Genomic DNA, 27,421 nt, shown 5'->3' on the forward strand with positions numbered 1-27,421 from the left:
AGCATATTTGGTTTTCTCTGCTTGGTCCTGAGGCAGGGTGACAACTACTGATCAAGACTTGACTCTTTGGGACTACTGAAACTAAGACTGTGCGTCACAGTTCTATTTTCATATATGATCTGGCCTCTGCGTATCTGTATACATAGTCTCTCATTATCCTAATACAGAAGTTGATACCTAGACGTGAGGTGCTGCTATAACATAAACATAACATGGTATTGGCTAAGTGGCCAGGCTGAGGGCTTCAAGGGAATGACACTGGAGGCTGGACAAATGGAGAACCATGTTTCACAGTAGCAAAATATTTGATAAAGTGATTTGCCTGTTATAACTTCCAAGGTAACAAGGAGCCCTACTGAACTTGTAGTTCCACGAAATGAGTTTGGAAAAGAGAATTTTAGAAATGTATGTAGGCTGCTATAGGCTATCTGGCAAAGCATTATAAATAAAGGATAAGGTCATGAAAGAAGCAGCTTACTTGTAAACAAAAATAGAAGGGGATAGAGTCCAGAAATTTAAAGTCTTGTAGAACTGGAAAAGCAGCTTGCTTTTAGACCGAAACACGAAGGGATAGAATTCAGAGATTCTGAATGCAGATGCTCAGTGAAACCTCTTAGCTGCCTAAGAGGCCAGGTGGCTTAAAACAAACAAACAAAAAAAACAACATTAAGGGTATGGCCTTCCCTCAAATAACCAATTGAGAAGAGAAACCAGAGTTCTAAAATCTTTGGATGAGGTTCCTAACACCTGTGAACTTTTGTATGGTTACTGACACATGGAACTGACTGGAACTAAACACATCAGAGGCTTTCTAACTTTGAGGAAACTGTTTTGTTAACCATTCAAGCTCAAACTAAAAAAACTTTCAGCTCTTGGGCAACAAAACAAAAACCTCTGGGCTCTTAACTTCTTTGAGCAGTGACTTAGTAAAAAAGATTTGCACCTTCCAAAGAGGAATATTTCCCCAAAGCTCACACTTCATAGGTGACCAAGGATGGAAAAGGAAAAAGAACTCCCTGTTTCTTGGAGAACAATGGCCAACAGTAACAGAGAACAAAGGATGAGGCAGTTCCTCCAAGGAATCTCTTCTTCCAGGGCTGGTTGCTTTCACAAGATCTGCCTGTGGAGGTTTTAAAATTATGTTATCAGAAACTGCTATTTCCCATTCTTCTTTTCCTTTTTAAAAAGATTTACTTGTTTATTTAGAGCTATGATGGGTCTTCATCGCTGTACTTGTGCTTTCTCTAGTTGTGGCAAGCAGGGGCTACTCTCTAGTCGTGGGGCAAGGGCTTCTCACTGCAGTGGCTTCTCTTGTTGTGGAGCAAGGGCTCCAGGCACACAGCTTTAGTAGTTGCGGCACACGGGCTCTAGAGCTCGAGCTCAGTTGCTCCCTGTCACGTGGGATCTTCCCAGACTGGGGATCAAACTGGTGTCCCTTGCACTGCAAGGCAGATTCTTAACCACTACACCACCAGGGAAGTCCCCTCTTCTTCTTTTCTAATAGTACTGCTTATTATGGCCCTCCTGTCCTTGTTCTACCATTGTGTACACGGTGAACGAGAGGTAACGAGAGGATGACAGACAGCGAGAGTGAGGATAACGTCACAGATCTCTGGACCAAGAGGAGCTATATTTGGACCTGATGGAGAGATTACTGGACATACGGAACACAGGACCTGTGTGTGAATGTAACTACTGCTGCTTAGGACCCAATATGCTAGCAAGAGAATAACATAGTACTATGAATGTCTTTCTAGGACAGAAAGTATAGTGTTTTCTTGATTCCAAGATACATGCTTTTCCACATTTTAACATTTTTGAAATCGAGCATATCTTAAAAGCAATATTAAAAGGAATTTGCCAGCTCCAAACCAGAGAAGATCTGGAACAGCAGAGAACACAGGTAACTTGACCATCAGTTCAATTCAGTTAAGTCGCTCAGTCTCAGTCGTGTCCGACTCTTTGCGACCCCATGAATCACAGCACACCAGGCCTCCCTGTCCATCACCAACTCCCGGAGTTCACTCAGACTCACGTCCATCGAGTCCGTGATGCCATCCAGCCATCTCATCCTCTATCGTCCCCTCCTCCTCCTGCCCCCAATCCCTCCCAGCATCAAAGTCTTTTCCAGTGAGTCAACTCTTTGCATGAGGTGGCCAAAGTACTGGAGTTTCAGCTTTAGCATCATTCCTTCCAAAGAAATCCCAGGGCTGATCTCCTTCAGAATGGACTGGTTGGATCTCCTTTCAGTCCAAGGGACTCTCAAGAGTCTTCTCCAACACCACATCTCAAAAGCATCAATTCTTTGGCGCTCAGCCTTCTTCACAGTCCAACTCTCACATCCATACATGACCACAGGAAAAACCATAGCCTTGACTAGATGGACCTTAGTTGGCAAAGTAATGTCTCTGCTTTTGAATATGCTATCTAGGTTGGTCATAACTTTTCTTCCAAGGAGTAAGCGTCTTTTAATTTCATGGCTGCAGTCACCATCTGCAGTGATTTTGGAGCACACACAAAAAATAAAGTCTGACACTGTTTCCACTGTTTCCCCATCTATTTCCCATGGAGTGATGGGACCAGATGCCATGATCTTTGTTTTCTGAATGTTGAGCTTTCAGCCAACTTTTTCACTCTCTTTTACTTTCATCAAGAGGCTTTTTAGTTCCTCTTCACTTTCTGCCATAAGGGTGGTGTCATCTGCATATCTGAGGTTATTCATATTTCTCCCGGCAATCTGGATTCCAGCTTGTGCTTCTTCCAGTCCAGCGTTTCTCATGATGCACTCTGCATATAAGTTAAATAAGCAGGGTGACAATATACAGCCTTGACGTACTCCTTTTCCTATTTGGAACCAGTCTGTTGTTCCACGTACAGTTCTAACTGTTGCTTCCTGACCTGCATACAGATTTCTCACTTGACCATAAGTAAAAGGTCAAATTTCCTTGTCACTTCAATTGCATTATTTTCACTGGCAGCACCACATGTGGTTGAATCTAGACCTTTGATTAATCTTCAAAATGTCTTCAAAAGATTTCACTATGATGTAACATTATGTATTCAGAAACTGTCATCCAATATGCAATGCAATTAAAGGCATAAACTGCTGTCAAATTTCGGTGAGATCATAGAATTTTCAAAGAAAAGAGTCTTTTATGAAGGACAAGCATTCAGACATGAAATATCTGTCAAAACCTTTTGAGTTACCTTCAGAAGTTGTTTAATTTCTAGCAATAACTCACTCAACTCAGAAAAAACAAACAAACAACAAAACCTAAGAGGTTAAGCAAAAAGGAAAGGAAGACAAAACTCCAATATTCTTCAATATGCCTCATATTATATACTCAATCATAAAGACAATAAAGAGGTTGAAGATTATTAACTGGGGTCATAAAAAGCAACACACCATCATGATGTTATATGAAGCCCAAAGTAAATGAGAAGAATTCCAGATTCTGAATGTGAAAAAGGCTGAGGCTCAAAAAAATTGAAAGGCATACAATTGAAGGGATAAATGTATGCCACTGAAGGTTAGTTAAAAACCATGTTTATTTCCTTTGCCCTGAAAAACTGTTACTAAAAAGACTGCTTGTTTTAGACTTATTAATGGTATCATGGAATGGAGGAAATTGACAATTCAATGTCATCTTTTAAAATAACTATACTGAATTACATCATGTAGATGTATCATAACTTATCTATCCCCTACTGATGTTCCTTTAGGCTATTTCCAATTTTTTGCTATTATAATGTTTTAAACATTGATCACTTCAACTGTATTGGTAATATTCCAGTTCTGAGGATGGGTGGTGAGTTCATGGGTATTCACTTTATTATGCTTCATAGCTTACATGCATACACATGTTCTTTGTACATATAAAAGTTAATAAAACTTGTGGCAATAAAAATTCTTGGGTTGGGACCTCCACTGCAAGGGGGCATGGGTTTGATCCCTGGTCAGGGAACTAAGATTCCACATGTCACGCAGTGGTATAGCCAAAAATAAATACATAAATAATGAAGTGCATAATTCAATCATTACAGAATTGTAACCATTGAAACAATCCATTAAAAAAAAAAAAACAACTTTGTGTGCCAATTATTGAGCATTTCCCTTTCAGATAAATTCCTAGAAGTGTAAGGAATTACTGGGTCAAAGAGAATAAGCATTTAAAATTCTGATACTTATTATTTAGGTTGCCTTCCAGAAAGCTGTACTAATTTACAAGCCCTCCAACAATGTATAGTTGACCCTGGCATTAACAAATGTGAAAATGATATGTGAAAACTCAAGAAGTAGAGAATATTTTTAAAACAACTCTTCAACACTAAACAGCTTACCTCTTTAACCCACACCACACTGGTGCCAGATGAGTCTTTCTAATATAGTCCTGACCATGTTACCTCACTACTACAGAGCCCTCAATGATTCCTTTAGCTTAGTAATTAAAGCCAGAGATCTGGGTCAAAGAGCAGGGTACAAATCCCAGTTCTGCTAGCAACTAGCTTTGTGATCTTCAAATTGGGCAACAGTCCTATTTAAATAGGGTTATTTTAAGCATTAAATAAGGTTAATACCTGTCAAATGTTTAGAATAAGGGCCTGATTCAATAAATGTTATTATCTTCTTACTCTTTTCACCATCTTACCCACCCAGATTCTCCTGGATGTAACAGACACCCTAATCGAACCGAATTACTTGCTCTCAGCTAACGTACCCTGTGCTTTTCTACTTTCATGTTCTTACCCTTCCTGTTCACTCTTCTTGGGAAAACCTCTGCCATACTTATTCTTGAAGAAATGAAACCCAGCCTTTAAGGTACCATTCAAATGCTTCCTTCAAGAAGTTTTTATTGAAATGTTAGTTGCTATCCTATCTAAGTGCACTTTACAAAGTCAAATAAAACTTATTTTTCCTGCTAAATCACAAGAGCATAAGATGTGTTGGGAATATATATATATATATTCTTCAGATGAGACGATCGATCCAGAGGGGTAAAGTGGCCTGCCTAAGATCATATAGCCAGCTGGAAGTCATGCTAGAAATGGACTCCTCATAACCTGAATCAGTCCAGGGCTCTTTTTATCATACCTACATCTTGAGTCTTCCTAAGGGATTATGATTCACATTCTCTGAAGGAACTCTTCAATTTGTTAGACTGGACAGACAAAACCTCCATTTCTTAGAAAGTTCAGACCTTGATTAAATGTGCAAGGACCTACTGTGTAGCACATGGAGCTCTGCTCAATGTTAGGTGGCAGTCTGGATGGGAGGGGAGTTTGGGGGAGAACGGATACATGTATATGAATGGCTGAGTCCCTTCGCTGTTCACCTGAAATTATCACAACATTGGCGATTGGCTATACCCCAATACAAAATTAGAGGTGTGTTTTTAAAAAACAACAACAACAACAACTTATAGATCATAACTGTTCCTACTATCCCATTATTCAACACTTGAAAGTCCAGTTTGCTAAGAGAGTTTTCTGATGTACACAAAGAACAAAATGAGCTCCTTCCATACCCTTCCCCCATATCCTTCCCCCTGAGATTCAAAGCTTAGTATGAGTTCCATTTTCCAGAGATAAAAGGACTGCATTAACAATGATGTGCCCTAGATTTCTTCCTTTTATAATAAATTATCATATTTTTTTAAAAGTACAAATGTAAGTCTCAAAAAATATCACTGATATCTTGTCCAGCTTTAAAGAAGTATAGATGCCATTCATTACAGCAAGAGACAGCATGTCCCCATACTTTGACTAAATCAGTTATGCGAACAGCAACAGTAATATGTACCATCTTAGCACCAAAGCCTTAGCTGCTCATACAGCAATATTCAAGAATCTCTGCATATTGATGACGTTTTCTCCAACTCACTTTCTAAGAACTTATCAAAAGTGAAAACAGTCACTATATTTTATCTTCATGCTGAAAAAGGTCGCCATTTATACTTGATAAAAATGTTGACCAATGACTAAATTACTTTTGCAGTCAACAAAAATCCCCCATTAATCTAAATATAATATCTGGAAGGAAAACTAAATCATCAGAGTGGAAACTATTCCAATTCTACATTTATGCAGAGTAATAAGGAGAAGCATTAGAAACAAAAACAAAGGGACTTCCCTGGTGGTACAGTGTATAAGAATCTGCCTGCCAATGCAGGGGACACAGGTTCAATCCCTGGTCCAGGAAGATTCCAAATGCTGCAGAGCAACTAAGCCTGAGCGCCACAACTTCTGAAGCCCATGCTCTAGAATCCCAACAAGAGAAGCCACCACAATGAGAAGCCGCACACGGCAACTAGAGAGTCCGCTCTCCGCAACTAGAGAAAGCCTGAATGCACAACCAGAAATATTAAACAAAGAAAAACTTAAAAAAACCCACAATAAAAAACCGAAGAACCTACAGAAGGAAATCTATGTATCATAACAAAAATATGTAGCAGAAGCATTTATTATTTGCTTTTGAAGAGTGCCAAGTCATATTCAATAAATATTCAAGCTCAGAAAAAAAAAAAGTGCCTTCCCTGGCATGTACCATGATCTAGTTTCTTGCAGTAGCAGCTGATCAGGGGAACACAATGCTACTTCTTTTACTGTTAATCAGTCAAATTCCTCCACTGCCTTAGGGAATCAACAAGCTCATTTTACCCGTCTGTCAACTTATTAAATCACAAATGTGGACACCTTAGCGGAGAATATTCATTCCAATGATAAGAGTCCTACCTCTTCTTCCACACGGAGTTAATTTGATTAAAAAAAAATTCTTAATCTCCAATATATAATCCATAAAGGCCTGACAAGCTTCTGATTCAAATCCATTTCCCAAACTGGAGTGAAACAATACTATTTGTGAGATTATACTTATTTCTTACCAGATTTAAGAACTTCTACCCGACGTTATATTTTGAGTAATATGAACATACGGGTCCACAAGACATTAAATTTTGCTCCCTTAGAGAAGTACTTTCAAGCGAAGAAAACAACTTTCAGTTGGAGAGAATGGGGTGAAATCAAGTCACCTGAGAGTCATTCTTTGTGATACAAATTCTTTTTGAAGTTATGCTAGTGTCCCCTTACTTTCCTTTCCTTCCTTTTCTGTGTATACATACATACGCCTACTCCGTAATGATCCCTCCAGCTCTCCTACCCCTTCCAACTATGTACAGTACCTTATTTACAGAGGACTGTAAACAGAAATTCGCAGCAGTTGTTCAAGGTATACAGCATCTGGTTCCTCTGGGATCAAAGAACCGTGGCTCTTTGGCTGTACATTTCCTTCAGAACCACCTTCCGCTTTTCCCTCCTTCCTAAATACCGCTGACCCGAGAGCGATGAGGATAAGAGGGTGGAGGAGCGAGGGAAGACAGTCCGCGCAAGGCCTCCAGCGGCACAGGTCCCTCCTAGCCTAACCTGAACCTCCAAGGCCGCAAAGCCCGGGGCTCTTCCTGCAGCCCCGGGCGCGGCCAAGCCTCGCTTCCCCAGGGCAGGGCTCCTCTCAGGTCCGTGCAACCAGCCAAATTGGGCCCGCACCGGCCGCCGCGGCCCGCCCGTCCACAGCAGCCCCTGGACCTCCGCCAGCGGGGATGGGCGTGGGCCCCCACGGCCACCGCCCCGCAACTCCGGCTTTGGAGGCGAGAGTGCGCCCCACCCGCTACGCCAGCCTCGGACCTACCTGCAGGGGGACAGCGGGGCTCCTGGACAGCGGCCACGGGCCCGAGGGCGGGCGCCGAGGCGGCCGGAGCCCTTCCCGGGGACCCCAAGAATCCCCGAGGGGGCAGGGCGGACAGAGGCACCGGGGGGCTGCCGCGGGCCAGCGCGGCCCGTCGCGGAGGTCGCGGGGACCTGGCTCTCCCCTCAGCACCAGGCCACCGCCGCCGCCGCCGCCATTTTGCCTTTCACTCGGTGTCGCTGCCGCCGCACTCCCTTGCAGGTTTCCCGGATGTGGGCATTTCCCGGCGTCGCTTGCGCGGGGGCCGAGGACTGGGGGCTTCTGCCCGCCTGGCGGCGGGGAGCGAGCGCGCCGCCTGCGGCCTCCCTCCCTCTGCGGTCGCCCGCTAGTCTGCGTGTCCGCCAGCTGCGTCGCCCCCGCCTCGCGCTGCCCAGGTGACTCGCCCAGTCTGGTGGCGTCAGGCTCCCTCCTCCCAAGCCCACTCAAGTATTTCAGTGTCTCTCTTTTTTTATTTGCGCTCTTTCTGTGGCCGAATATAGAATAAAAGATGCGTATCTGAAGGAGTTTATTTCTCAGAAGGAAACAGCAGTGAGTTGCCCTCTGAAACCTAGCTGTGGACGTTCAGGATTCGGGATTTCTAGAGACTTTGAAATAACTAGAATTTTGCTTAGCACTATCCCCGAGTAAATCCGTGAGTTTAAGAATTTGCTGAATCAGCCGGATTAATATATTCTCTAACCAGGACAGACTGGGGAGTTTTAGAGATTTTGATCGACCAACCGAATCGGTAGAAGAGGAAATCATTATTGCCGTAATTGGGATAATGATGACTGCAAGAAGAGGCTTTATTTCTTGTTAGATTGAATTAAAAGGTTCGGATAGGATCGTTGAGTTTATGATGTTTAAAGGTCCTTTCCACCCATTGTACAGAGCCCCTTTGCCAATTCTGCCTCTAGAAAATATATACAATTAGTATTTTCAAATATCTCATTCTTTTTTAACTAGAGGAGACTATTTGTTTTTAAAACTTCTTTTTTTTTTTTTCTGATGTTGAATTCGTTGTTGGCTACTGTATGGAGAAGTTCAAATGTGAAATCCTCTGTTAAAAGATTACATTCCAGGAGAGGATGGTTGAAAATCTATATCCCACAGTCACAGAGTCTGTAGAAGATATGACCCAAAGTGGCCCTAGGTCTTAACTGTCTTCAACTAGAGAACAACATTCTGTGACTTCTGTGAATCTAATATGTTCAGGGGCCTGCTTGCCCTCTGTAGGATTATGTATCTGAAAGAGCAGACTGCCCCTTGAACCTTGTCACCTGTCACCAACCCTCAGATCTTAAGCTCTTCATCTCTCTAAACCTAAAGGTGGGTATCTCCAAAACCTACTGTCTTTGGGAAAACTCCAGGATAATTCAAGGAGCTCAGGAAATTTCTCTCTATATTAAGAGGTTTACTCCTGTGAAGCTGAGGGAGAAAAGAGCAGGGAAAGAAGAGAGGGAATGCTCAGGAGAGAAGAACCAACCACAAAGATGAAAAGTGGCAGAGAATGGGAGAGGGTGGAAGTGAAAGACAAGGGAAGTAGCTCCTAGGAGTGCTGGAGTCTAAGAATGACAATACACGCCATTGTGTTTGAAGGTCTTTTAGTCACTGTGATAGAAAACCCTCGGTCCAGCTTCGGCCTATTCAGTTCTTTAGTGCTTCATGGAAGAAGGTTATTTTGCTTTTGTTGTTAAGTGTAGTTGATTTACAGTATTGTGCTAGTTTCAGGTGTACAGCAGTAATTCAGTTCTAAATGTATATATTTTTCAGATTATTTTCCATTACAGGTTATTACAAGATATTGAATGTAATTCCATGTGCTATACAGCAAACCCTTGTTGCTTGTCTATTTTATGTAGAGTAAGTTGTCTCATTTTGATTTATCAACAAAATGTAAGGGGCCAAATGTCATACTTGGGTAATTGTAGGAACAGAGGCAGCACACGTGGAAGAAGTCTGCAGAGCACTGTGGTCCTGAGAACACAGGCCTTCCCAGTTCATAATATCTTAGGGGAAGGTTCTGAACTGTGAGTAGCCATATTCTCCACTTCAGTTCAGTTCAGTTCAGTGGCTCAGTCGTGTCCGACACTTTGCGACCCCATGAACCACAGCATGCCAGGCCTGAGTGGAGAATTGTGTTCCACCTTCTTGAGAGCAGAGAATCTAGGTAAATTATTTGGAATTCTGAGCAGATTTGTCTCTCCAATTTTTTTCAAACATTATCAATGTGGACTGGACTCATGGATATTTAATAGCTTGGGAGTTTTAAAAATTGATCAGATTTTTCCAGCTTTGTCTGTTAAGAGCTCTTCCAGTTAACTTCTGTGTCCCTGTGACATACTCGCATTTGTTTTATGTCGGCATAAAACAACAACAACAAAACTTTCTCACTTTCTGGCACTGCAAAATGCTCTAAACTACCTGGTTTATTTCTTGCCTTCCAAGAAGTCTTGGTTCCTTTTATTGGGAGAATGTTAGAAACCAAATCTGGTTTGAGTTGTACTCATTGCTACTGAGGTATCCTTGCTTGTAGGATCTCTAGCTAAGAAATTTTGGTTCCATACTATGCAGGAGTAAGGTCTGTGTTTTGATTTGTTGCAGCTAGTATTTTAGTCTGGTATTAATTAGTTTAGCTTATTTCCATGGCCTGTACAAAAATTGTTTTGAAAACTGATGCATATCTGATGGCTATGTTGGGCTGTCAACCTTTCTTCCCCCAAAGTCCAGTCGTGACAGTTTGTTTATAATTAAATTTACCTGATCTGCTAGATTTTAGTCTCTTCTCCCTAATTCTGTCTTCTCACCCCCACCTCCTTTGTGGCTTTCTCTTCTAATATAGTGAAGTGTTGAAAATGTTTTGGTGCTAAGATGACTGCAGTCGAGTATGTGTGTGCATGCTCAGTTACTCAGTTGTCTGACTCTTTTAGACCCTATGGACTGTAGCCCGCCGGGTTCCTCTGTCCATGGGATTTTTCCAGACAAGAATACTGAAGTGAGTTGCCATTTCCTCCTCCAGGGGATCTTCCCAACCCAGGGATCGAACCTGAATCTCCTGTCTCCTGCATTGGCAGGTGGATTCTTTACCACTGAGACTGTAGTCTGTTAGTTATTTTATTCTGTATTGCCACTTAACATTAATTGTGGTTCAGAATGATACCAATGAAACAGTTTAACAGTTGCATAATTTGGCTCTACTCAGATTTCATTTCTGTAAAACAAGAGCACATCTACTGCTTCAGATCATCTAACTAGTCTGAGCTAGATATCTTGGTATCATAAGCTTAAATGAAGGCTTGATATAAATTTATACACTAGTGAGCTTAGTATGCTTCTTAGACAAGATTCTAGAATGGATTATTAAATGGATGAGGTTTCCACAGTACCGTGAAATAGAAGTGTTAATTCTCAACGGACAAGGAATTTTTCAATTATGCCAAAATTTGGATAGGATGATGGCTATTCTCACAGTAGCCTTGCGAACAAGATAAATGAATGGGGCTGAATGTAAAAAATCAGGCTGGTTTACAAATATTTCAACAACTGTAGCCGAATAGTAATGACTCACGTGTCACTGATACTCGGGAAGACTCTAGGAGTGTGCCTAAGCATTATAGTCCATTTAACACAAGGGGATGAAGGTGCAGCAAGCATGCTGGGCAATTCTAAAATGATCAGCTTCTGCAGAAAGGACTGAAAGGTGATCATTAGCTCTTTCCTAAATGAAATAACATTTGTCTTAACCAGGAAGGATGTACCTATTGCAAGAATCAAAACCACTGGCGTTAACTTTAGATAGGGAAGTATGGTTCAGGGAGTATCAGGTGTGAAAAATTAAAGGTGTAAGTTAAATTAGCAGTCTAATCGAACAAGTATCAAAATAGTTAGAAAAGGCTGAGACAGCCACTACAAAGGAATATTATATCCAGAACCAAGATAGATTTCTGTCATACTCTTAGCAAGGTAGAGAACACTGGGGAAGTATTCATTTGGGAAGTCACACTTTAATGGTGGTCTTTGGCAAATGGGAAAACATAATTGTGAATTTAATTTAGTTCAGGCTGATTCAGGGCTTACTATTATCAGATATTGTGTTAAACAACTCAAAGATGGGCCCTGTTCTTGGGCTTATGGTCCAGTAGAGGGAGACAGGCTGCTCAGCAGATGGCAGTAAGCACAGTACAAGCTCTGCACAATGGGCTTTTGATGCAGAGTACAATTTAGTCCAGATTGTTAAGAGGCCACCGAAGGGTTTCTTGAGAAAATGACACCTAAAAGGAGTTCAGAAAGGTAAGCCGGATTTAGCCAAAAAGGGCAAAAAAGGTGGGACAGGGAACCCTGCCCACAAGAAACCACTGATTTAAAAGTTTGCCCCAAAGCAGCTACAATACGTAGTTTTGAGTATCTAAATATATGATGAAAGAAATTAAATTTGCTTTCTGTGGCTCCCGAGTAAAGAAGACAAATGGAAGCAAATTTCAGTTCAGTATGTGAAAATTCATTTATTTAGTGGAAACTTACAGTATAGCACCCCAACACAATGGAAATTCCATAAAATGACTGATGGTTGGTTTTATCTCATAGTGAACCTATAGTAGGTTCACACGATCATTTCATTAATCCACAATGATTCTACCTTTTTTACAGGATTGTTTAGGACCCCACTCACACATTAAAATCTTGCCATATGCTATATCACTTAGAGCTGTCCAAATGAGGCTACACTGGGAAATGGGAGACTTTATCATCGTGTATTTTCAAGTAGAGGCTGGATGAAAATTTTTTGTTGGGACTCTGTGGATGTGATGATTAAATTTAGGTTGGATATGCCCTTAAAGATATCATTCACCTTGGAGATCCTAGAGCCCTCAAAAGAAACTATTTGATAGTTTTCATGAATGAAAGCAGTGAGAATGAACAAATTCATAAATTCAGTTCAGTTCAGTTCAATTGCTCAGTCGTGTCCGACTCTTTGCGACCCCATAAATTAGAGTTTTATTTATACTACATAAAGCTTATGTTTCTTATTACATCTGGCAGAACTCATCAACTGGTAGAAAATGTAACACTATTCAAATGTTCTTTCTTTTACTTATGGTTACAAATACCCTTAAATCAAAGCTTCAAACTTCAAATTTGTTTCCAGTCCAAGCTAGTATGCTAAGCCTAAATGTCTGGTTCCCTCCCTCTACCGATTATTTACTACAACAATCAAGAGAAATTATTTACATTACTGCTGGAAATTGAGAAGGGTGCTAACAGCATTCATGAAAACTTCAGCTTTTCAGCAGCAGGCAATATGATTAAAGCAGAGGCACAAAGCATTTGCCATTCACTGTACATGGAAAATGTGCCACTTGGGACATTCCAGGGTCTCCCAGGAATGAGGATCAACTCTGAGCCCATTCAAAGCAAGGATGCTGACCTGCCGAGTGGAATGGGAGGATGCCTCTACTAAGTGAAGAGAGGGACAGTGGAGCTTAGGCTGCAACAAGGTATTCATATAAAGGGAAATATAAAGTCAAAAGGACAATTCTTAGGTATATTTTTATTACTGAATCCATGTATTTACTGTGAGAGAATGTGCATTCAGAAATATGTATATTTCATTTTTTATGAAAAATTATTTAATGGATACAAAGTGGTATGAAAAGAACTATGTCTGTTTGAGATTATTGGTACTTTTTCTTTTGACTGCTTTTTCTGTAATGAATGGCTTTTGTAATAACAAAGTTTTAAAAATTAGCCCCAGCAATAAAACTAGAAACTGGTTAAAAATTCCTATCAGCAACATTTTTTTCCTTCTTTGAGTCTTTGGAATTCAGAGTTACTAAATATCTTTAGTCAATTATTTTTTGAGCCAAATATATATATATACAGAACAACAAATGCATATATATATATTCTATTTTAAAATGTAAACAAAACAAACTCCAAACCCCCAAATCCTGAGAATTCAACATAAAAAAATTAAAAATATTTATTGGGCCAGAAAGACAAAAATTCATAGTTATCTGTTGTTGGAATTGTAAAGTAAATAAACAGAAACTTCCTGTGTAACAGGAGTGATCTTTCATTAAGGTCTTTACAATTCAATGATGCATTTACTCTTAAAAAACTTTGGAAAGACAGTATCATAAAACTGTCTCAAAATACTGTGTGTTAGGTCATCATTAACATTAAAGATAAGGGTGGCAAAACTCTTTACTCCTATCACATCATCATACTAGTCTCATACATGTTACCTCTCAAATTTTAGTTTGGAAGCTGCCTCACTTACCAATGTCAAATCCTATTTTAATGCACAATGTCCAATTCAGCAATTTTCAATTATGGCGTAAAAAACTAAATAAAAGCAAAAATCCTTACGAAAAATGTATTTTGTCTTTTTTCAAGAGAAACAAAGCTGGGTCTAAGGAGGTGACAGAGTTCTGTTCAAACCCATTCTAATAAAGGAACCCATCAAAACATTTTCACCTTAAAAAAAATTTCAACACTACCAAAAACTGTCATTTTTGCTCTACTCAATTCTTACTGAAGAAAGTTTACTGAAATTATTAAGGAAATAAAATGTTGAAGGACTGAAGAAACACTTGCAGTAAAGAGAATAAATACTAGTATTGAAAAATGTCACCAGGGAGGGACATACCATATCCCACATACTCCTGAAAAGGAAAGGAACCTGTTGGTGGTTTGACATTATTAAGCCCTACAACATCAAAAATGGAGAGTTGGTTCCATGAGCTATCTAGAATGGTGCTGAAGGCAGTGCATTCATCAGAACAAGGATTCCTCTGATGTTCCGCCACATATTTCAATTCTTTTGCCATGGGTCATCAATCAGACTCCAGCAACTGTTAGAGCAATATTCAACTAACAAACTGGGCATCAACATTAACAATAGTTTATGGCTGTTCCCCTTGCAAATTTCACATTTTCCAATAACAAAAATTTGCAAAGAAACTGGCATTTGAAAGGTTGTAACTGTATGTTTTACCTGAAATCTTTTAGTATCTTCATGAAAAAAGCTGTCTAGTAACATAAATTGCTTCTGCATCCGTTCCACAAACAAGACAAGGACCTAAAACATCCAGACTGTTCACAGACAAAGTCCTATTAGGAAGCAAGCTTGTGATTTCAATACGATCTTTGGCAGGATCAGTGCTGAGCCAGGAGCTTATAAGAGATTGGTGAACATTAGCTTGGTTACTAATGGTATGAGACAAAAAAGTACTATTTCTTCCTCCTGGGAAAAAAAAGAAAATGGGAAAACATTGTTCAAGACCAATTTTATACTAGTAAATCTCTGAAATTCTAATATCTAAAAAATGTAATGATATAAACTTGTTTTAACTCTCAAGAATAACAGGCTGATGATTCCATTATAACGCATCACCGTTTTTGACCAAAAGCTTCTAAGTCAGTGATATTAAACACTCAAATTTTCATGGGATAACATGGCTTTCAAACTTGAACTCTTCAGCAAAGCCCAAGATTAATTTTGACCTTGTCTTCCTATTTATACTTTAATGGAAAGTCTCAGAAATGTAGCAAAATGGTTAGAGGACAAGTAGAATAGATGTAGATAATATGTAGAAACCTACACGGTTAGATAATCAAAAAATGAAGTGATCATGAGAAAATTTCTGGACATATTTCTAAAAACATATATTTCTAAAAATATAATCAACTTGCTGTAGATCTCCTTTTATTCTTGTGTTTATTTTAGGTAAATGTTCTTAAAAGTAGAATTTTAGAACACTACCAAATTATAAACTTTTATCTCTGACAGTGCTCTGCATTTAACATAGAATTAATTATTTCAGTTTTAGCCTTCATTTGAAATTTTCTTTCTACTTTTTGCCAGATCAAATAAAGACAGATTTTGTTTACTCTCAATAAATGGCTGACACCTACTATATGCCAGGCTCTGTGCTAAGTGCTGGGAATACAAGGCAAAGTCTCTCATACCTTGAAGTTTAAAAATTAGTGGGTTTAAATCTTGCTGATTTTGAAAGCCCAGCTCAACTTCCTTTTCTGAGAAGTCTGTCAAGATGACTCTAGTTCATGCTTCTCTTTTTCTTCCTGGAACCTGCAGCACTTGTATGCACCCCTAATAATTTACTATTTGCAACATTTCTTATATCATGATTTAACTTTCTTTGGCTCCTTCTCCTAAATTAAAACTAAATTAAGTATTCCTTAAGAGCAGGTTGTATAGATTAACTTTTTCAGTGTCTAATACTGTTCTTTGCAATACCAGACACAGGATACAGTTAATGACTATTTCCAATCTAACCAGCATTCTTCAAACTATAAAATCTCAAATGCAAGATAGTGGGGCTAGAAGAAGAAATAAAAAACCAAGTGCTTAGCTACTCTTGGGTATTTATTAGAAACTTAATAGAACTATTAGTTTTTCCATACATGAAGTTATTAGCACAGGCATACTCCATACTCTGCACATTCCATACTTTTCCAGCATTTTTCTGGAGAAGTTTTGGACTTTTCCTTCTTAGTTTCTGTTTACCTTTTACTGCTCCAGTATTACTCTTGAATACTGTGAAATTGAACATTAGAACCACTGTGGAAAGTCTGTCTCCTGGTCCTCCTGCTTCCACTTTTCCAACCCTCTCCCCATAGTTGCCAAAGCGATTGTTTGGAAACATACAAGACAAATCACCCCACTTCCCTGCTCAAAATTCTCCAGTGGCATTTGGTGACGTCAGAAAGAAATCTCAGCTGCTCCCAGTCTGCAGAGTCCTGCTCCTCAGCTCCTTCTCACCATCTACTCCCCCTCCTGCCTGCTGAACTGCAGCCACACTGGCTCTTTTCTGTTCGCAGTCTCAGGCCTTTGGAATTTGGTGTTTCCTCTACTGGAATGCTTGCCTGTGACTAGTAGTTTCATCTCTTCAGGTCTCTGCTGAGATCTTCTCTCCTCTGCCAAGCGGCCCCTCCCCAATTAATTTTTTTTCATCATCCTACTCTCTTCACTCTTCTGCATGGTCATCAGGGTATTTGATCCAGTTCTTTTCCATTTTGCTCTGTCTCCCTTGCTATGTTCCACTATGTACTGTCGGAATGAATTTCTTTTCCCAGGCTCCCTTGCTATCTGCCTTCCAGGTGAACCCTGAGCACGGGAGATAACTATTGTGGGTGACGAAGGCAGAGAAGCTGTGGGGAGTAAGGTGGGAATGGGAAAAAGCTCCAGGTTTCTGACAACACTACAGTGATTCCAGCCCCAGCTGAGGTGGCACCTTTTCTGCTGATCCAGAACCAACTCTGACAGCACTTCTAACAGGACAGTGGAGGTTAGTAACAACTGTTCATTTCTGGGCATTCCTCCTTTCTGCCATTTGCTCTTCCAGCATCCCTCCCATTCCCTTTTGTTCTTCTAGCCCAATACACATGAAAACAATTCCTTTTAAACCCAGGGTAGTTTCTGCTTTTCTGTTTGGACTTTTACTGAAATATCACCTCCTGACTTACTGTCTACTAGAATATTTGCTCTACGTGCCTCAAGGCTCTTCTGCTCGCTGTCATGGGCTCTAACACCTAGAAGGGTACCTAGCACATGGCACTTCATAAACATTTGCTGAGTGAATGAACAAAGTTTGCAGTCACAGACAAGCTCAAAACCAGAAAGCTTAGAAAATACCAAAAATGAAAATAAAAATTCATTTTGATTTTAAGTATATAGTTTCTGGATGACCTTTACTTGTGTTACGTCACTTCAGTCGTGTCCAGCTCTTTGCAACCCTCTGGACAGTAGCCCACCAGGCCCCTCTGTCTATGGGATTCTCCAGGCAAGAATACTGAAGCGGGTTGCCATGCCCTCCTCCAGGGGATCTTCCCACCCAGGGACTGAACCTGCACCTCTTAGGTCTCCTGCATTGACAGGCAGGTTCTTTACAACCAGCGCTACCTGGGAAGTCCAACCTTTACTTACCTCTGTCTTTAATCAGGAGACAGAGCCTTTTATTCTGAGAAACCAGTACCTTAATACATAAAAAGAGTCATACACCTTTGACAGTGTAATATAGGAGAGTGATCAGTGCCTATTCTGTGGCATGAGGGCCCACAGCAATGTACTTACAAAGTTAGCCAGCTAATAAATAGCATTTCTAGTCGTCAGCAGTATAGTGGTCAGTAGCTGATAGATTTCATGCCCTGTGATACTAAAATCTACCCTGAGGCCAGAGAATGGAAACCTTCTATCACTCCTTAATGTTAAAAATATGAGTATTTCTCATTTGGCATACCAAAATATAATCTCAAGCTGCCCACAAGAATCTTCATTAAAACATTTTACCTTGGTGAAAGAGTGACGACTTCTCAGGTCCGTCTGTGGAGGCATCCCAGTGCCAGAGAGATCCATCTTCAGAACAAGTGAACAGATGATCTGGGTTGGATGGGTGAAAGTGAACTTCCCACACTATGAGATAAGAACCAAGGTTAGTTAAACCAACATCAAAATGCTACCTCTAGGCATATCGTCCATTAACCTCCGTCACACACCTTCAAACTCCAAGCCTGTGATAAAAATCAAAGGCTTCAGTGTCAAAGAGAAGGCATAATATAATGCTCCAAATGGCTGAAACGTAGACAGGATAAAGAAGTCAAGTAAATCTACTCGGGTATCGGGCCAGCAAATGAATGAACATAAATGCTAGTCATCTGACCTACTGCTTTTTTATATGGAAAAGTATTGGGTTGGCCAAAAAGTGTGTTCAGGTTTTTCCATACCAATTTATGCCAAAACTCGAACAAAGTTTTCGCTAACCCAATATGACAATGGGATAATTCTGAAAGATTTTTGAAACTTGTTAAGTTCTTTTATTTTCAATTCCTATGTCATTAATATTTGAAGGTTTTATTACTGGAAAGGGAGAGAGGGAAGACCATAAAAGCAGTATACAAATGAAGTTCTAAGAGGCAGAGTCCAATTTTGGCTCATGCCAAGACTCTGCTCTGTATCACAGAAATAGCAACTAGCTCTCAGCAAGCCAAAACCTGGAAAGGCTTCAAGAATCTGGATCCAGTTTCAGATGAAGGACTTTTAAGAAGCCAACTTGGGACTGGGGGCTCCTCAAGCTCTAAACATTAAGGGGAACTTTGTGTGCCAACAGACACCTGGGAACCAAGGACTGGCCAGGACTCCTCAGGAAGGTATCTGCAGCATGAAGGTAAAAAAAGTAGTCTATAACAAAGGGCTCTATGATTCTGGGTTAGGTAGGCTCAGAAACACAGCACAGAAAGCACCCAGAGTGTAGTATAAAAAGTGCAAGGCACATGTTTGCAAGCTGGCATTTTCATTCTGACAGTTACCACAATTAAACATGCTGTAGAACAAAAAGGTGACCTTCCTCCGGAAAAGAATGTGTTCTGGGTGAGTCCCTGTGTAAAGTACATTCATGCTGTTTCACTAAAACAAAGTAAAACAGAAGAGCCTAACAGAGCCATTGCAGACTGCCCAAATCGAGATACTTATGTATTTATATACTTTCCAATTAGAAAACAAACCTCTAGCCAAGAGTCAAGATGAATCGAAATACACTACAAGCCACTAGTGTGTTCTGCTTAACAATAAAGGCTGGCATTTAAAAATAGGCTGGTGAGAAGAGCTTTGAAAGTTTATAATTCTAACTACCACTGGGTTCTACACTTTTATTTAAGCATTAATACCAACTTTTCCTAAGACAGAATTTAAAACTATAACCCACCCTGACCTGTGGTGATAAAATGAAACACTGCTATTCAGCCAAACCATCTCCACTAAAATCAAAGGACAAACAAAAAAAAGGAATAGCCTATATCTCTTGTTCTTGCTATAAGAAAAAAAAAAAGGTAGAATAATAAATTGAAGAACACAGAGACTGGCAAATATTAAGAATAACAACCTGCATTTTGGATGGGAAAAGTGCATTCTGACATACTGGGTATGACAATATAAACTGGTTATTATTTTTATGTAGAACAATTTGTCAACATGAATCACAGCTTTAAAATTATGCCAACTTTTTGACTCATCAATTCTATTTCTAAAAATTATCCTAAAAAATAAGCACATAAAGATAAACATATATGGATAATCACTACAGTTTTATGTATAATAAACATGTTAAAGAACGTAAATGTCAAATAAGAATGGAGTTAATTATTACAAATTTATACAATTCAGTCAAAAGTTCTGCTGTAGAATGATGTATCATTTATGGAAATCTGCTAACACTATGTTGTAGAGCTCAGCCACCAAAAACTTAATGTATCTTCACAACACTTACTTTCAGCTTCATGAGCCTTTAGTAGAGACACAGGCATTGTACCTTGTCTAACATCCCAAATACTCAACATTCCATCCTGGCCGCCAGTAGCTACAACGTGCTGCTGGTTGGGATGTCGATCCACACAGTGGAGTGGCACTCGGTCACCAGTCCTTTAACGGGAAATACAACGACTTCAAACAGTGGTAAAGTATAATTTATTATTGAATAACCCATGAAACAAGTTTCATCCCAGTAACTAAATGATAATTTTGTGGCTAGGGCTACTGGCTAAACTTAAATCATGTCAAAAACCTGATTACATTACATATACCTCTAAATACTAGAATTCCGAGGAGGAATTAAAGGCTGGAGTTATTCATTCTCTCTTCAATTTGGACATATATGGAACAAGAAAATTTGATGGTAAGATATGCAAAACATTTCCATTTCTTAGCTTTTAAAAAACATTATATATCAACATAAACAGCATACTCCTTACTTCTACTCTGTCTTATTTAATGCTTAGTTTACATATATATTTTTCAGTTTGACACATACTATTATCTAGAGAAGGCTGCACATACAGAAAGGGGATTTCTGCTTAGAAAAAGTATCTTGTACCGTATTTTTCTCCCAATCACATCTAGAGCATATTATTTCACTATTAATTGGATCACCTGATGAGCAAAAATAAGTTCCCCATTAAATAATATACATTTCAAAAAGAAAATATAAACTTCTGAATCAATACTACAAATATTTATTAAATGCAGCAAGGTATTATCAAGCCCATCAAATTATACAATTGATCATGAACAACATAGGTCCACTTATATATGAGTATTTTTCAATAGTAAATATACTTTGCTACATGATCCAAGCTTGGTTGAATCTGGGAAGGTGGAACCTTTGGTACAGAGGATTCCTGGTAGAGTGCCAACTATAAAGTATACATGGATTTTCGAGTGTATAGAGGGTCAGTGACTCTAATGCTTATATTGTTCAAGGGTCAACTGTATTTGCTTTATCAAAGTTAATCAGAAATTACTCTTAACATGCAATTGAAATACAATATGGCTTATAAAGTTAGTTGCTACAAATAAACAAATTTGCTTTATACTACTGAAATTACAGATCAAAACTTACAGTGATAATATCTGCGTGGGCTCATTTCCTTGTTGTCTAAAATCCCATATTTTTAACTGTCCAATTGAATTTACTGTAAGAATCTCAGGAGTTCGAAGGAAGGTTACAGCATGGAGTGTACTGCTATCTGCATTGTCTGTAAATTAAGAAAACTGCAGTGTATGTTAACAGGGCACCACTTTTCCATGAATACCTTAAACAGTGTTCCCTCTGTTGACTGAAAAATTACAAGTGAAACTTTAAATAAGTCACAATTTTATTTCTATGGAAAAATATAGGAACATATGTTAAAATGGACTCTCCTTTGATAGAAAAATTATATTACTCACAGGACATCTGAACTGTTTTCCAACTAGAGGACTAAGTTTTCATATATTTCTCTATTTCCACTTAAGAGTACTACATTTCTGAGACAGCTGTTCAAGTTTCTTTATAATCCAATTTTATCTCCCACCACTGCTTCACCCTAGACAACCTAGACATCATGTTAAAAAGCAGACATTATTTGCTAGCAAAGGTCCATCCAGTCAAAGATACGGTTTTTCCACTAGTCATGTATGGATGTCAAAGTTGGACTTTAAAGAAAGCTTAGTGCCAAAGAATTGATGGTTTTGAATTGTGGTGTTGGAGAACACTCTTGAGAGTCCCTTGGACTGCAAGGAGATCAAACCAGTCCATCCTAAAGCAGATCAGTCCTGAATATTCTTTAGAAGGACTGATGCTCAAGCTGAAACTCCAATCCTTTGGCCACCTGATGTGAAGAACTGACTCACTGGAAAAGACTCTGATGCTGGCAAAGATTGAAGGCAGGAGAAGGGGACGACAGAGGATGAGATGGTTGGATGGCATCCCTGACTCAATGGATATGAGCTTGAGCAAGCTCCAGGAGTTGGTGATGGACAGGGCTGCAGTCCATGGGGTCGCAAAGAGCAACTGAACTCAAGTGCTTCATCCAGAACCTCCATTCTGTTGGGCCAAACACCACAGCTTCCTACAGAGCTCAATCTGACCCTGTATTATTCTGCTGACTCATCTCAAATTGATTCATCTTTATCCTTATCAGCTCTCTTTTCTGCCATGAAGTTCTTCCTGTTTGCCTTAATGGTCCTTCTGCTTTTTCTAGTGTGTCTAAGCTTATACATCTTTATTTAGTATATACTTAAAGACTTTTATTTTGTGACCCTTCTCCAAACTGTCACCAGGCCAGCAGTCTTTCAAAGCTAAACAAATGGTATTTCTCAGAACTAAAAATGATAATAATAATACAAAAAACTGATTCATGGGCTCAATCCATAGAAGTTCTAATTCAAGAGGTCTAGGGTGATGGGCTGTTAAAAATCTCCTCGGGCAAGTCTGTGCAAAATATGGTTGAGAACTACTACACTAGTCAGACATGATTTAGCAACTAAACCACTACCACTGCACTAAATAATCCTTCTAAAACACGATGTGGGTACATTACCCCTTTGCTCAAAAACTTTCAATGTCTCCTTAGCTGTCTACCTAAAAAAAGGTATTATCTTTCACAACCTGACTGCAATCTACCTTTCTTGTTTCATCTCTCAATTCTCCTACACAAATATCTAAAGTCAGGTCAAACTACACTTTCTGTCATTCTCTGACTGGCCTTACCCCGCCTCTATGCTATTCCCTTTATCTGGCGTGCCACTTCTCAGTATTATTTATGGTCTAGAATCTAGATTAAATGAATTGCCCTGCCCCTCAATTCTTTATCCAGTAATTCCTTCCAACCATCCTCCCCACAAATTTCTCTTTCTTCTAGTCAGTCCTTCATACAGGCCTTATCAACATACTATCTTGATAAAGGGATCCTGCTTTGTATATTTCTAAATCCCTCAAACATTTAACCCCTGGCACTGCACACAGGAGGTGCTGAATTACTATAAGATAGACCAAAGAAAGATGATTTTTCTTACCTATAGTTCTTACAGCTTCCTTGTGATCAGCTCTGAAGAGATTTATCCGACCATCTTCTCCAACTGTGACAATTTCTGGGTTGTTGCACACAACACCTGTGCATGGTGCATTGCTACAGGAAGGACTGCCTGGACCCGTGTGGTAGTGAGCTGCTGTCCACTGCTGGCTGACTGACAGAGTCTAGGTGTCAGAAATGAGGCTATGATTAATTAAAGCAAAGCTCCAAATAATTAGCACTTTCCCTAACTACACTATTATTTTAAAACTGTGTTTCATACCTTTCTAGAAAAATAGTACTCTTTTCGCTTTGTATTTCAAAGTATTAAGGTCTAGGAAATACTTCCATTAAAGCTCTGTATTCACCAGATCAGATTCCAAAGAAACCCTGTTTAATAATATTCCAAACTTATCTCAAACTAAAGAAACAGTTTTTAAGCATCAGGTAATTATGTGTTCAAAGACAACTCTAAATTCTTAAGGGAACTGATCTACATTGAAGAGATAAATCTCTGCAGGGCTTTCCAGATGATTCTGTAAGAATAACATTTAACTAGATCTGGGTCTTATACTTACTAGGCATGTCTATTAGTAAGATGACCTTTATCAATATCCAAATCTAAATAAGCATTCTCTTCCAGCAACTTAAAACTGTTAACTTCAAGTGGGCCTATTTTAAAGGACTGCCCTTAAACTATGCTCTGAAAGTCAGCACTCTTAGCCTTTGACATATAAGAAAAGCATAGAAAAAGTATCAAGCCTTCATATAGTGTATCTTTCCTTCTAATTACAACCTCGGTTCTGTTCACAGAAGTAGAGTAGCTGTTCCTGCTCCCTCTCATGATGTCTGAGCTAGAAAGTGCTCTTTCTCTCTTCAGAAAACCAGAGGAGGATCTTAACAGAAAGTTACAGGAAAATCACTTGCCAGAATACCATACTGTTACATGGAACCTAAGAAAATTGAAGAGTTACCCAATTTCAATGAAAGTTCACACAGAAATGGTTCTAGAATTAGTCAACTAAAAGATGGGTAATGCAATGACATTTTCCCCTCCTTTTTATAGTTTTTGAGACAATAAAACTTTATAATTTGTCATTATTAAGTATAGCCTTCTTTAAGCCTTCCTAAAAATAATTAAAATGCAAACTGAGTTTTCAAACAAAAATTCTTTACCTGGTTATTTGGATGGTGGAGGAAAATTGTCACACATCCTGTCGATGAAGCAGCTACAATTCTTTCCTGGTCCAAAAACTAAACAGAAAATTCCTGCATGTTATAAATTCATAAATATCAGCAGGGAAGAAGCCCATTTATCTAACTCAATTAGCAGTGTAACAATTTTAAAATGCAAAGAACCTACAAATGCTAAGCAAATAAAATGCCAAAGTCAAAACTGCTATACAAATAAAAGTATTTTCATGAAGAATAAACAACAATAATTTCCCCCCTCAAACCTGTTCATCTACAATTGATTTAATTTTGTACAACTACCATAAACGTTTAGGAGAGTATAATTCCCAGGGTCAGGCAGCTTTCCACAGAAGAAAATGCAGGGACTCTGAAGTCTTACAGATCAGAATTTGAAAACTTAATTCCATTCCCACCAGTTATTACCCGATTTGAAACCTGGGCCAAGTTAAGTTCTCCAAGCTTTGGTAAACTTATAAAACGAGAATTCAAAAAGCAAAAACATGTAAAGTGTCTTGCACAGTATTTGTCATATAATCCATGCTCAAAAGATCTTAGTTTTCTCATAAGAGAGATAACAATACTTGATTCACCAGCATTCCATGAGAATGAAATTAACTTATGTAAACACAGCTTGGCACATAGTAGATGGTCAATTAAACAAACAAGCTATGATTAACTTCACATCCCCTTCCCCAGTGCTGACTCTGCCATAACCAGCTATATGACATGACAAATCATAACCTACAGAGAACTCAAGTTCTTGTAAACCCAGGGTAAGACTAGACAAACTATAAGGTCCTTTACATCTCTCAATGTATTACTCTCAATTTTTTAAAAGTTAGCTCTTGGATATTACAACAGACGTACTTGTAAATCCATTACATCACCATGATGTTTGATACTGCACAATAATTGATGGTCTCCTTCAAATCCTCCATCAGAATCCAAGTTTCCAAAATCTCCAATAGACCACAGTGAAACATAATTTTCCTGAAAAGCAGAAAATTCCATTTTGAGATGAAATATACATCAAACTCCTCGAAATTGAAATGTGCACTGCCTTCAATCAACCCTGCTTTAAAAGTATCCAGGGCAAACGGCATAATCATTAAAAACACAAGAAACGAGGCCACTGATGCCTCTCAGATATAAGGCGACCGAGCGTGAGACGTGCATTCGGGAGACAGACAACCGCGCGAGGAGCTACGAAACAGGAGTTCGCGCGCTGGCTGCCGGGGGCGCGGTTTCTGGAAGGAAGGAGATAGCAGGGACTCCCGGTCGGGCGCAGGGGTACCTCATTGTCCCAAGAGCCCGTGGCGAAAGTCTCCGCTGTCTGCAGGCTCCCTGGAGGTAATGGTCGCCAACGAGTCTTGCTGATTTTCTGTGATACAAACTTAGCATAAATTTCCTCCATGCTGAGAGGAACCCAGGTAGGCACAGCACGAAGTACAGCGCGCGCCACTCAGCCCCGCCCCTTCTCGCTGAGCCCTGATTGGACCGGACCTGATGAGGGACGGTGGCTGCAGAGAGCCAATTCTCCTCCGTCCGCAGTGCAGGAACGAACAACCCTGCCCCAAACGCGAAGAAGATGCGACGGCCTTCCTGACTAAGGCGGCTCTGAACCAGTGCAAGAGCATGCCCGTCCTTGTGCACCAGGGCAAGGGCATGCCCGTCCTTGTGCTGTAGGACCATCTTCTAATCTGCAAAATCGGTATAGGAACACCGAGACAATACATTGGCGCAAAAGAATTTGCAATGTAAAGACAAATTTAAGAGCAAAACCAAAATAAAAGCAATGCAAGAGAAACGAGCTAGTAGCTACACCTAAGCAGGCTTGCATTTCACCGCGCATAGAAAAGATTAAAAATCCTTAAATTCTCGTGGAAGTACGTCCATTAACGTACCAATGTATTATTAAAAACTTCTCCCTCCCTGTCCCCCCAAGCAAGTACTTTTCTTCAATGATAACACACACGGTCAGAAACTGGAGTTGTAATTCTGAAGACCCCCAGTTCCAATTTTGAGTCCCAAACTGGCTAATTTATTCCCAATATTGAAGTAAAGAATGCTGCTTCGGTTATTATCGCAGAATCCCACGAAATAGTTAATATATAACTATATTCATACATACTTACATAGACACCACATTTGCCAAGGTCTGGTTAGAACTAAAATTTGAGCATTGTTGCTGACGCAGTAGCATCAATGTCTTTACATAGCTTTGTTTCCTTCCTTAAAAGTTTATTGGGACTAAATGACTGGATCCTTCCAGTCTCCGTTCTGATTAGGAGTCAGCAAGTTGGATTCTACTGGCAATGTTCCTTGTCAGTTTCTCACTCGGTGTCTTGCATAGCTGATAGCAGCAAAGCCGGGGTCCAGTCTAATGGTGGAATTTGTGAGGCTTAAATAGCTAAAAACGCCCACTTGTGTTAGGAGAAAAACAGTCGCCACAGGCTACTGTAGTGTTTTTAAGCAAGTGCATTTTCCTAAGGAGCAAAGCATTCTCGGTGCTCCACCCTCCAACCCTTGTCTGTCTTCTTCCACTCTCTGAATTTGTGCTTTAGAGCTGAGAACAAATCAGGGTCCCAAAGTCTCTGCTAACCAGCCACTAAATGTACTTGTTAGCTAGAGCCTGGAGTACTCGGGTTAGAGAGGACGTTTGCCCTCCGTTTAAGATACTCGGTGTTCACCATAGGGAGCTCTGACTCTAACCGACCTAAATATGTTAGTCATTCATTGGGTTGGGTGAAGGCAGGACGGAGGAAGCCCACCGTTTAACAATCTGGACAGCTATAGGAGCAGACCCGCCACTCGCAACAGCTGACCCAGCGACGACTGCAGAGCCACCGGCAGCCTCGGAACCAGACCCGCCCTGCCATCCTGCCACCGCTCTCGGTGACCAGAGCCGCAGCGAGGCACGCGGCCGACCGCGCTGCGGCCCACCCCGCCTGACCGCAGGGCAAACCCAAGCAAGGAGGCGCTGCGCAGCCCGAGGTCTCAGAAAGGCCACGCAGTGGCGGCGGTGGCGCTGACTCAGCGAGGCCAAGCCGCCAATCTCGGGCAGCCGCAGCGGCCCCTCGCCCGGGCTGCGGGTCGCGAAGCCACCCCCGCCTCCGGCCCCACCCGGCCGCGCCCGAGGCCGCGCGGCGTCACAGAGCGCATGCG

General features: G+C 40.2%; 2 protein-coding genes across 6 annotated transcripts in view; both read right to left on the bottom strand.

Moving 5' to 3' along the window:
- Window positions 1–7,952, bottom strand: part of LATS1 (large tumor suppressor kinase 1) — a 36,063-nt gene extending 28,111 nt beyond the window's left edge. The window contains exon 1 of one of the 2 annotated variants that reach the window (XM_004011406.6): window positions 7,682–7,952. The gene's annotated coding sequence lies outside the window, so the exon portion shown is untranslated. Of the gene's footprint in view, window positions 1–7,178 lie in introns of both variants that reach the window. The other variant, XM_042253150.2, reaches the window with a different exon arrangement.
- Window positions 7,953–12,193: 4,241 nt separating this feature from the next.
- NUP43 (nucleoporin 43) lies at window positions 12,194–27,409 on the bottom strand. 4 transcript variants are annotated; one of them, XM_060419803.1, is made up of 10 exons: window positions 27,028–27,409; window positions 25,760–25,956; window positions 25,551–25,637; window positions 25,124–25,246; window positions 24,239–24,316; window positions 23,067–23,247; window positions 21,130–21,265; window positions 20,002–20,153; window positions 18,030–18,152; window positions 12,194–14,963 (listed from the first exon to the last, which is right to left on the bottom strand). In XM_060419803.1, the coding sequence occupies exons 2-10, from the start codon at window positions 25,946–25,948 to the stop codon at window positions 14,734–14,736; spliced, it is 1,299 nt and encodes a 432-aa protein (XP_060275786.1). In that variant the 5' UTR covers window positions 25,949–25,956; window positions 27,028–27,409; the 3' UTR covers window positions 12,194–14,733. The 4 variants fall into 4 exon arrangements, with proteins under 4 accessions (XP_060275786.1, XP_027828346.2, XP_060275785.1 ...); XM_027972545.3 differs by having other exon boundaries at window positions 26,392–27,409; XM_060419802.1 differs by having other exon boundaries at window positions 26,384–27,409.
- Between the last annotated feature and the right edge of the window lie 12 nt (window positions 27,410–27,421).

This window comes from Ovis aries, chromosome 8 (genome assembly GCF_016772045.2).
Source record: "Ovis aries strain OAR_USU_Benz2616 breed Rambouillet chromosome 8, ARS-UI_Ramb_v3.0, whole genome shotgun sequence".
Taxonomy (NCBI): Eukaryota; Metazoa; Chordata; class Mammalia; order Artiodactyla; family Bovidae; genus Ovis; species Ovis aries.